Source organism: Ranitomeya variabilis, chromosome 1 (genome assembly GCF_051348905.1).
Source record: "Ranitomeya variabilis isolate aRanVar5 chromosome 1, aRanVar5.hap1, whole genome shotgun sequence".
In the NCBI taxonomy this organism is placed as follows: domain Eukaryota; kingdom Metazoa; phylum Chordata; class Amphibia; order Anura; family Dendrobatidae; genus Ranitomeya; species Ranitomeya variabilis.
This window is the reverse complement of record NC_135232.1, coordinates 389666955-389679396: the sequence shown is the minus strand read 5'-3', so window position 1 is coordinate 389679396 and position 12442 is coordinate 389666955. Positions and strand designations below refer to the sequence as shown.

Below are 12442 nucleotides of genomic sequence, written 5' to 3'. Positions count from 1 at the left end.
ACTGCTGACATCACCATTTCCCTCCCCTTCTGGATTGTCTAGTATCCCTGGGGCAGAATGAAGAGTAGCATCACAGGGCAGCGCCATTTTGTGGGTGACTGCCCTGTGATCTGCTATCACCAGCAGTTACTGTCTCTCTCTCTCCCATCAGTCTCTCTCACCCAGATTACATGATTCTCTCACCCCCTCCACAATGCCTGGCCATTCACTGCAGACCTGCAGCTCCTTATCTTGTCTTAGGAGATTAATCACAGCTCCTGCTGAGCAGCTGACAGTTCTTGCTCAAATAATGCTAATGGTACACTGTTCCTTCTTGAAGTCTCTGCTATTCTACCCATACTTTTCTCCTGCATTTTAATCCCCCCAGCCGTCAATATAGGATCTGTTCTACTGGAAGCAGTACTGCTTATGTTAGCAGATCTGAGGGCTCCATGACTATGGCAGCAGAACACTCCCACTACTGTGAATTGAGCAGCCCACAGAGGCGTGCCCAGTTCACAGCAGTGACAGTTCTATTACAATATATAGGGTCGGAGTCCATCTGTTATCTCCTATGACCATGGGGTGCCGTATTATGACACTGATAGCGTCGTGCTGCTACTGTGAAAACAAGATGTCAGCCCCCAGTGCCTTCTTTAAACTCATATAACACACAAAATATGTTTAAAATACAATCAAAACTTGGTTATAACAGCATGTTATGCTACATTACATTGATTTATTAATGATCTACAAACGTGGTACCTTCCCTTTAAACATTGCAGGAGCTTAGGTATACATGGTTACGTCCACTGATATAGTGACAGTTAGCTAGTTGCTAGTGGTCTTTGCCATATAGTTACATAGTTATGTAGGTTTAAAAAAGGTCCATCAAGTTCAATCTTTCTCCACCAAATGTACATTTTGCCACTAAATTAACAATAACCCGCAATGTTATGTGTATAAAGGAAATCATCCAGCCCTTTTTTAAAAGCTATTATAGTGTCTGCCATTATTACTTCCTGTGGTAGGACATTCCACACTCTGACTGCTCTAATTGTAAAGAACCTTTTCCTGTTTAGCTGCTGGAATCGCCTTTCTTCCAGCCGTAATGAGTGCCCACTAGTCCTCAGTACGGTCTTTGGACTGAATAAGTCATGCGCCAGTGTTTTGTACTGGCCACACATATATTCATACACGTAAATGAGATCTTCTCTGAGGCATCTTTTTTCTAAGCTAAACAAGCCCAGCTTTTCCCACCTTTCCTCATATGAGAGGCCTCCATCCCTTGTAATAATCTAGTTGCCCGCCTTTGAACTGACTATAACTTCTGAATATCCTTTTTAAACGTGGAGCCCAAAACTGGATCCCATATTCTGGGTGCATCTTGTGGCACCACCCCTGTTACAAGAGAGTCTAAGGCCTCTTTCACACTTGCGTTTTTCAGCTTCCGTCACAATCCGTAGTTTATTGTGAATGCAGGATGCTGCCAAAAAATTTGCAGGATCCTGCACTTTCCCATAGATTTGTATTAGCGACGGATTGCCATCCGTTTCATCCGTCGTGTACTGGATCCATTTGAAAATAGCAGTCCGTCTTGCGGAGAAAACGTTCAGAGGAACGTTTTTTGTGCACGTCGGAAAATCGTTCAGTGACGCATCCTGCGCTGCCCGTCGTCGGCTACAATGGAAGCCTATGGACGCAGAATCCATCGCTGACCGTCACACACAAGAATCCAGCGACATATCATGTTTTTCCCCTGTGAGCATGCCCGGAAAGATTTTCAAGTTCGGGAAAAATTTCTCTCTCTCTCTCTCTCTCTTTTACCGCACAACGACGTACAGCAGACAACGCAAGTGTGAAAGAGGCCTTACAATATGAGATACTGTGGTCTGTCAATTATTGAGCTCAATTCCCTCAGTATCTGTGGATGAATGCCATCTGGATCGGGGGATTTCTCAATGTTTACATTGCTCAGACGTAGATGCACTTCTTTTTGTGTTAAACTAGTTATATCAGGTTGTGAATTTTGACTTTTGCCTCGTTGAATGATCCCTGTAACAGACAGTTTATTGGTGAACACAGATGAAAAGTGCCTGTTTAATATCTCAGCCTTTTCTTTATCCTCTGTGATTATCTTGTTGTTGTCATCTTTTAAAGGGAACCTGTCGCCCCCAAAATCGATGATGAGGTAAGCTCATCATGGGCTTATCTACAGCATTCTGTAATTTTTTTCTATTTGGCACTGATGTATTTTTAAAAAATTTTGGGAATTATTTTAATGCTGTTGGGAATTTGTTTCTCTGTAGATAACTTTCCTAGCTTGATTTCTTTTTTACATTTCTCATTTAGATTTTTATACTCCTGAAATGCTATTTCAGTATTCTCAGCTTTCAAGATTTTGAATGCTCTTTGCTTTTGTCTTATTGAACATAGAACTGTCTTATTCATCCATAAAGGTTTTTTTTATTCCTTGACATTTTGTTACCAGAGGGTATAAGTTTTCTGCAGGATACTAGTAGTACCGTATATACTCGAGTATAAGCCGAGATTTTCAGCCCATTTTTTTGGGCTGAAAGTCCCCCTCTCGGCTTATACTCGAGTCATACCCGGGGGTCGGCAGGTGAGGGGGGGCGGGGGCTGTGTAATTATACTTAACCGCTCCCGGCGCGGTCCCTGGACGTCCCTGCTTCTTCCAGCGCTGCAGCTTCTTCCTGTACTGAGCGGTCACATGGTCCCGCTCATTACAGAAATGAATATGCGGCCCCATAGAGGTGGAGCCGCATATTCATTAATGTATGAGCGGTAACTGTGACCGCTCAATACAGGAAGAAGATGCAGCGCCGGGGAAGAAGCAGGGACTGCACAGCGCCAGGAGCAGGTAAGTATACGGGGAGGGGGAGCGCAGCGCAGCGCGATATTTACCCCTCCTCGTTCCAGTGCGGCTCTGTCTTCATCGTCCTCTGGCAGTGACGCTCAGGTCAGAGGGCGCGGTGACGTAGTCAGTGCGCGCCCTCTGCTGAACGTCAGTGCCGAAGACGGAGCCGCACGAGGAGCAGGCAAAAGTGCCGGGGTCCTGAGCGACGGAGAGGTGAGTATGTGATTTTTTTTTTTATGGCAGCAAAAGCAAATGGGGCAAGTGGCTGTGCGGAGCATCTGTATGGGGCCATAACACTTGTGCAGCACTATATGGGGCAAGTAGCTGTGCAGAGCATCTGTATGGGGCCATAACACTTGTGCAGCACTATAAGGGGCAAGTGTCTGTGCGGAGCGTCTTATGGGGCCATAACACTTGTGCAGCACTATATGGGGCAAGTAGCTGTGCAGAGCATCTGTATGGGGCCATAACACTTGTGCAGCACTATATGGGGCAAGTGGCTGTGTGGAGCATCTGTATGGGGCCATAACACTTGTGCAGCACTATAAGGGGTAAGTGGCTGTGCGGAGCGTCTTATGGGGCCATAACACTTGTGCAGCACTATATGGGGCAAGTGGCTGTGCGGAGCATCTGTATGGGGCCATAACACTTGTGCAGCACTATAAGGGGCAAGTGGCTGTGCGGAGCATCTGTATGGGGCCATAACACTTGTGCAGCACTATATGGGGCAAGTGGCTGTGCGGAGCATCTGTATGGGGCCATAACACTTGTGCAGCACTATATGGGGCAAGTGGCTGTGCGGAGCATCTGTATGGGGCCATAACACTTGTGCAGCACTATATGGGGCAAGTGGCTGTGCGGAGCATCTGTATGGGGCCATAACACTTGTGCAGCACTATAAGGGGCAAGTGGCTGTGCGGAGCATCTGTATGGGGCCATAACACTTGTGCAGCACTATATGGGGCAAGTGGCTGTGCGGAGCATCTGTATGGGGCCATAACACTTGTGCAGCACTATATGGGGCAAGTGGCTGTGCGGAGCATCTGTATGGGGCCATAACGCTTGTGCAGCACTATAAGGGGCAAGTGGCTGTATGGAGCATCTGTATGGTTTTTTGGGGCAAAATTAGGGGGGTCGGCTTATACTCGGGTCGGCTTATACTTGAGTATATACGGTAGTTCCTTAAAAATGCCCCATTTATGTTTGGTATCCCCAGTTACCATGACGTTGTCCCTGTCTATACGATTAAGCTCGTTCTTTAATTTGCTGAAATCATCCTTCTTAGGCTGCCGTCACACTAGCAGTATTTGGTCAGTATTTTACATCAGTATTTGTAAGCCAAAACCAGGAGTGGGTGATAAATGCAGAAGTGGAGCATATGTTTCTATTACACTTTTCCTTTAATTGTTCCACTCCTGGTTTTGGCTTACAAATATTGATGTAAAATACTGCCAAATACTGCTAGTGTGATGACAGCCTTAAAGTTCCAGGTTTTGGCATTTCCCCTTTTGAATGTTTGATTGAAAATTATATTGAAACTTACCATGGATACCTAAGCTCCTGCAATGCCCTGCACATAAGGAAAGAGACATAGCGAATCAGAAAATCTATACTACATTTCTTATTGAAGGTATTTGCTAATTGTATTATTACACCTACTACATATTGGGATAGGATCTTGGAGATGGGAATACCCATTTAACTCACTGTGAAATGCAGTTTTCCATTTTTGTTACTTAAGCCAGTAATTCCTCCTAACATTGTTTTGCTCTCCTTTATTCAGACACTAGATAAGAACTTTATTAGCCCATAAATATAATCAGAGAGTTTCCACTCATTGACAGCACATATACAGCCCAATGCTTCTGTGAGGAAACACCACTGACTATCACATTTTTTTTAATATTCAGAAATTCCAGGGAGTTTCAAGTTTTGAGTATTTGAGCTTTCCACAGTAATTTTTTTTCATTTCAACTTCGTTTTTTGACATTATTACAATTAATACATTTACTTTTCAATCATTTCTGTAGATCTTTATGGTCACATCAGCCAAATTATGAAAAGCATATAAATAATGTGTACGTATTCACTTGATATCTACCTTTATCTAAAAAGTGAATATTGTAAGTATTATTTTTGGCAACATTACAATAATAATGTAATAGAATTGTTAAAAATGTTACAATTGTGATCTAAGAGGCTTTGATTTGCTATAATATTATAATACACTGCAATGTGTGATGTACTTTAATACTACTAGGTACGAATGTGTTAAAAAATGAAGCATTAATTATTTCAAGCCCTGCCACTCCAGAGCGCCCACTCTCCAGCATTCTTGCAGTAATGATGTCAAGTTCATCATTCATTGCTGCCGCCAGTAACTGGCATATTGGTATGTACAACACGTGAGCACTGAGGTCAGTGATTGGTGGCCTAAGTCACATGAAGGATGGACGTGAAGCCATCGCAGGAGACCGGCACTGACCATGGGAGCAGCAGTGCTGGATTGAAGAACTAAAGAATTAAATTTAAATTTAATTTACGTCTTATGTCCTATTTCTTCCCAACATCTGAAAAAATAATGAGGAATGGTAAAATTAGCTGTTGGAAGCATGCATAAATTGTTATAGCTACAAGTCACATAGTACTTACGTCCTCCGACTCAAAGACGTGACAGATCATCTTGTACTGTCTTTTTCCATCTTGAGAGGGATGAGAGGCCTCCACATTATCCTGAGAATTGCTTCGTGGCATTCGTCTGCGAGCCATCAGGACTACAATATTCCCAATATCAGCAATGTATGAAATAGTCCTCAAAGGGTGATCCATCATTGTCTCCTGCAGGGTGTAAACAGGAGGATGCAAGATGAGTCTTCTATCTCTTGAGACTACTGATGCACACACAGTGAGAGCTAGGGCTGAGTTACACAGACTAGAATAGTTTACATTTTTGGTCTCAATGTCAAAGATGACAATCACTTATAGCCTCCCACAAGGCATGCGAAGACAGTCTTCAGCAGCAAGAACATCATGCATACTTCTCTGAACAGTATACAGACCAAAACACCAAGGCTTGGCTCAATAATCACTACTACGATGGGTCAAATAGCTAAAGAAAAAATATATACATACTGTGCACAAGTGGTTTTTGCTATATACATATAGAGCAGGGGTCCCCAACCTGTAGCTCAGGAGCCACATGTGGATCGCGATCCCATGAACTGTGGCACGCAGCTGTATGCCAGCTTGGTGCATTAGCTCCAGTTCTATCAAACAGGTATGAAGAGCACATCTGAAAATGGTGAATTTTGTGAGCAGCCCTGCACAGAAGAGCAGATCTGGATGCACATATAATGGTCTTAGGGGTTTTGAGATGATTTAAGTAAGGTACGCTGGAGACAAGATGACACCACCTGTCAGAGGAGGTATTTGAAGCTTGATGTGACAGTGTCTTGGGAGTGCTTTATAGGACAATACTGAATAGGGGGTATTGTAGGAACCCCTGGATCTTTGTATACTGGTTTGGGGTGATTGCCTTTTGTGGAAAAGCTTTGGTAACCATTATGCCGGTAATGGGGGCTTTGGTTGCCTCTATCGTGAGGGGGGCGAGAGCTGAATGTGGCTCGCAACCCTCTCTCAAGGCTGGATGTAGCTCGAAACCCTCTCTCAGAGCTGAATGTGGCTCTCAAGGTCTGAATCGTTGGGGACCTCTGATATAGAGGATAATTATTTGCTGGTGTGTTTGTGTGTGTGTATATATATATATATATATATATATATATATATATACATTCACACACACACACACATATATATATAGCATACGCATATATATATATACATACATCAATATATACTTACCTTGTAACGTCTTCACATCCTGTTCCGTCCAGATGTGTCCGGATCCCAGAATTCCAAGCAGCGGAAGTTCACCGACCTACATATTGGGACACTCAAGTGTTGGGTGTCTCAATATGGAAATTGCTGGTGGTAGCAGCCTCTTGTACGGTACCACCAGCGGAATACCGTCGCACCACACACACACACACACTGTATACGCCATATGCACCACACACACACACACACATATACACTGTATACACCGTCCGCACCACAGACACACACAAACACACACTGTATACGCTGTACGCACCACACACACACGCACACACTGTGTACGCCGTACGCACCACAGACACACACACACTGTACATGCCATACGCAGCCTCTTGCACGGTACCACCAGTGGAACACTGTCGCAAACACGCCGCCGCCGGGATCAGCCGAATGATTCACTGACCACCGCCATCTTTGTACTGGAGGAGTGCATGCACAGTTTTAATGTGACCGCCACTATCTGTCTGCACAAAGATGGCGGCGGTCCGATTTACTGCACCTGCACGATTTCCGAGCAGGTGCAGTGAATCATTCGGGCTGATCCCGGCGGCAGATGCGCGACGTGTCTACAGGCAGAGGAAGCCGGTCACATTAAAGGGGTTTTCCCACGAACAAAAGTTCATTTTAAAAATTGTCTGTGTCTGACCGTGTACGGAACATACCACATCTTCTGGGCAGGAGAGGAAGCAAAAAACAATACCGACATTACAGCAGGAGATCACAGAGGATTTCCTTTGTCACGTAAAATATTTCACTGACTGTTTTTAAACAATATTTTACCTCACAAAATGTATCCTCTGCAATCTCCTGCTGTAATGTCAGTATTGTCTTTGAGGGGAGAACACAGCACAGGAAGGAGAGAGACAGCAGACAAGGGGGATAGCACATGGGGTAGACAGGTCAAAGAAGAGAGCACAGACGGGATAAGTCAGCACATGGGGAAAGAGAGAGTGGATAGGTGGGTGAGCACATGGGGGGAGAGATTCTCAACTCTGCAAAGCCTGCCCCCATCGTGACATTACCACCCTCCCAATGCGACAGCATCAGGCCTCCATCTAGTACATACATAAACACATACACACAGCCATTGACATTTTTATATTCATGTTTAGGAATTAGGATAAGTGTTCACATAGATGTTGTTAAATGGAGCCCTGTAATCATCAGGTTTTAGGGTAACTTGATCAATTTGCCTGTTTTACCATTTTGTCAAGTAAATGGTCCATAAAATAGGAAAAATGAAAAACCTATTTTTCTCATAAAGTCCTCAAACAGATTCACACCCCAAGAATTAATTAATGCATCAAATGGAAGTGAATTAGTGAAACACAAATCAGGATAAACTTGTCCTGGCCTCCAACCAGGAGCCTGAACCTTACTTACAAAATATTTGACATTTTCAGCAATGTACGGTAATAATATGTTACTGTGTGCTATGCAGTCCAGAAAAATGAAGAATCAGCTGTTTCTAAAGGGTAAAAAACAGAACACAACTGTTTCTTCTGAGTCTCTCACTTCATACTGCACACAGGCAGAGATACACAACCACAACACACTGAGGAGAAGGCTGTGACAGGATTTGCTGTTGTTTCTAGCCTCCTCCTGTTGCTCCCTAATATAGAGGAATCCATCTTACATTGCTTCCTATGTAGCTTCATAGGAGAAGTCTGTGACAGGATTTGTTGTTGTTTCTAGCCTCCTCCTGCTGCTCCCTAATATAGAGGAATCCATCTTACATTGCTTCCTATGTAACTTCATAGAAGTCTGTAGCAGGATTTGTTGTTGTTTCTAGCCTCCTCCTGCTGCTCCATAGTATCATACCTCCCAACTTTCGAGGAAGGGAAAGAGGGACAAAGTCAGCGGCGCGTGCAGCGCGCTGCGGCAAATTTTAGGCTACACCTCTGACCACACCCATTTCACAACTAGTCACGCCCCAACCACACCCATTTAGCACTTCTGATCACAATGTTTCGTAAACAATACTGTAATTATAAACAAAAAAAAATATGGCCACACATGACGCTCCATACTGTATAATGGCCACACATGACGCTCCATACTGTATAATGGCCCCAAATGATGCTGCGTACAGTGTACTGGCCCCACGTAATGCTCCATACAGTATAATGGGCCAACATGATGCTGCATACTGTATAATGGCCACACATGATGCTCCATACTGTATAATGGCTCCACATGACGCTCCATACTGTATATTGGCCACACAGTGCTCCATACTGTATAATGGCCACACAGTGCTCCATACTGTATAATGGCCACACATGATGCTCCTTACTGTATAATGGCCACATGATGCTCCATACTGTATAATGGCTACACATGATGCTCCATACTGTATAATAGCCACATTATGCTCCATACTGTATAATGGCCACATATGATGCTCCATACTGTATAATGGCTCCACATGATGCCCCATACTGTATAATGGCCACACATGATGCTCCATACTGTATAATGGCTCCACATGATGCTCCATAATGTATATTGGCCACACAGTGCTCCATACTGTATAATGGCCACACAGTGCTCCATACTGTATAATGGCCACACATGATGTTCCATACTGTATAATGGCCACATGATGCTCCATACTGTATAATGGCCACACATGACGCTCCATACTGTATAATAGCCCCACATGATGCTTCGTACTGTATAATGGCCACAAATGATGCTCCTTACTGTATAATGGCTCCACATGATGCTCCATACTGTATAATGGCCACACAGTGCCCCATACTGTATAATGGCCACACATAATGCTCCATACTGTATAATGGCCACATTATGCTCCATACTGTATAATAGCCACACATGATGCTCCATACTGTATATTGGCCCCAAATGATGCTGCTTACAGTGTACTGGCCCCACGTGATACTCCATACAGTATAATGGGCCCACATAATGCTGCATACTGTATAATGGCCACACATGATGCTCCATACTGTATAATGGTTCCACATGATGCTCCATACTGTATATTGGCCACACAGTGCTCCATACTGTATATTGGCCACACAGTGCTCCATACTGTATAATGGCCACACAGTGCTCCATACTGTATAATGGCCACATTATGCTCCATACTGTATAATAGCCACACATGATGCTCCATACTGTATATTGGCCACACAGTGCCCCAAACTGTATAATGGCCACACATGATGCCCCATACTGTATAATGGCTCCACATGATGCTCCATACTGTATATTGGCCGCACAGTGCTCCATACTGTATAATGGCCACACAGTGCTCCATACTGTATAATGGCCAAACATGATGCTCCATACTGTATAATGCCCACATGATGCTTCATACTATATAATGGCCACACATGATGCCCCATACTGTATAATGGCCACATGATGCTCCATATTGTATAATGGCCACATGATGCTCCATACTGTATAATGGCCACACATGATGCTCCATACTGTATAATAGCCACACATGATGCTCCATACTGTATATTGGCCACACAGTGCCCCAAACTGTATAATGGCCACACATGATGCCCCATAATGTATAATGGCTCCACATGATGCTCCATACTGTATATTGGCCGCACAGTGCTCCATACTGTATAATGGCCACACAGTGCTCCATACTGTATAATGGCCAAACATGATGCTCCATACTGTATAATGCCCACATGATGCTTCATACTGTATAATGGCCACACATGATGCCCCATACTGTATAATGGCCACATGATGCTCCATATTGTATAATGGCCACATGATGCTCCATACTGTATAATGGCCACACATTATGCTCCATACTGTATAATAGCCCCACATGATGCTTCGTACTGTATAATGGTCACACATGATGCTGCGTACTGTATAATGGCCACACATGATGCTCCTTACTGTATAATGGCCCCACATGATGCTGCGTACAGTATACTTGCCCCACGTGATGGTCCATACAGTATAATGGCCCCACATGATGCTTTGTACAGTATAATGGCCCCACACGATGCTGGGTACAGTATAATGGCCACACATAATGCTGGGTACAGTATAATGGCCCCTCACGATGCTCCATACAGTATAATGGCCCCACACAATGCTGGGTGCAGTATAATGGCCACACATGGTTACCCCACCCCCATCATTGCCTTCTCCATCACTACACACACACCTTTCACCGCGCTCCCTTGCAGCAGCCGGCAGCTTCCACTCCCACGGCGCTGAATGGTGTCATCCAGCTGCGCCGCTGACTGCTCACGTCGCTGCAGCTGTGATACGCCACTGATAAAGACCTCCGTGTCTCCTGTGCCAGTCAGTGTCAGAGCGAGGAGCAATATCTGCTCCAATCCGACACAGCCGGCGTCTGCTCCGTACACCTCGCACACGTGCGACTCCACTTCATACACCTCGTACAAACACGACTCCGCTCCATACACCTTGCACATGCGGCTCCGCTCCGTACACCTCGTACACACGGCTCCGCTCCGTACACCTCATACACACACGGCTCCTCCCCATACACCTCGTACACACACGGCTCCACTTTATACACTTCATACACACACGGCTCCACTCCATACACCTTATACACACACGGCTCCGCTCCGTACACCTCATACACACACGGCTCCTCTCCATACATCTCGTACACACACGGTTCCACTCCGTACACCTCGTACACACATGGCTCCGCTCCATACACCTCGTACACACACGACTGCGCTCCACACACCTTGCACATGCAGCTCCGCTCTGTACACCTCGTACACACACAGCTCCGCTCCGTACACCTCATACACACACGGCTCCAGTCCGTACACCTCATACACACACGGCTCCTCCCCATACACCTCGTACACACGGCTCCACTTCATACACTTTGTACACACACGGCTCCGCTCCATACATCTTATACACATACGGCTCCGCTCCGTACACCTCATACACACACGGCTCCTCTCCATACATCTGGTACACACACGGCTCCACTCCGTACACCTCGTACACACATGGCTCCGCTCCATACACCTCGTACACACACAACTGCGCTCCATACACCTTGCACATGCGGCTCCGCTCCGTACACCTCGTACACACACAGCTACGCTCCGTACACCTCAAACACACACGGCTCCAGTCCATACACCTCATACACACATGGCTCCACTCCGTACACCTCGTACACACACGGCTCCACTCCGTACACCTCGTACACACACAGCTCCGCTCCGTACACATTGCACACGCTGCTCTGCTCCGTATACCTTGCACACACAGCTCCGCTCCGTACACCTCATACACACATGGCTCCACTCCATACATCTCGTACACACACGGCACCACTCCGTACACCTCATACACTCAAGGTTCCGCTCCATACACATTGCACACGCTGCTCCGCTCTGTATACCTTGCACACACACGGCTCTGCTCTGTACACCTCATACACATACGGCTCCTCTCCATACATCTCGTACACACACTGCTCCACTCCGTACACCTCGTACACACACAGCTCCACTCCGTACACATTGCACACGCTGCTCCGCTCCATATACCTTGCACACACACGGCTCCGCTCCGTACACCTCATACACACACGGCTCCTCCCCATACACCTCGTATACACACGGCTCCACTCCGTACACTTCGTACACACACGGCTCCGCTCCATACACCTTATAC

General features: G+C 45.6%; 1 protein-coding gene across 2 annotated transcripts in view; it reads right to left on the bottom strand.

Annotated features, from left to right (window-relative positions):
* Positions 1-12442, bottom strand: part of APBA1 (amyloid beta precursor protein binding family A member 1) — a 218155-nt gene that overhangs the window by 29612 nt on the left and 176101 nt on the right. For both annotated transcript variants that reach the window (XM_077249072.1, XM_077249073.1), the window contains one exon: positions 5510-5695. In XM_077249072.1, the coding sequence (XP_077105187.1) occupies positions 5510-5695 (186 nt within the window). The remainder of the gene's footprint in view (positions 1-5509; positions 5696-12442) is intronic.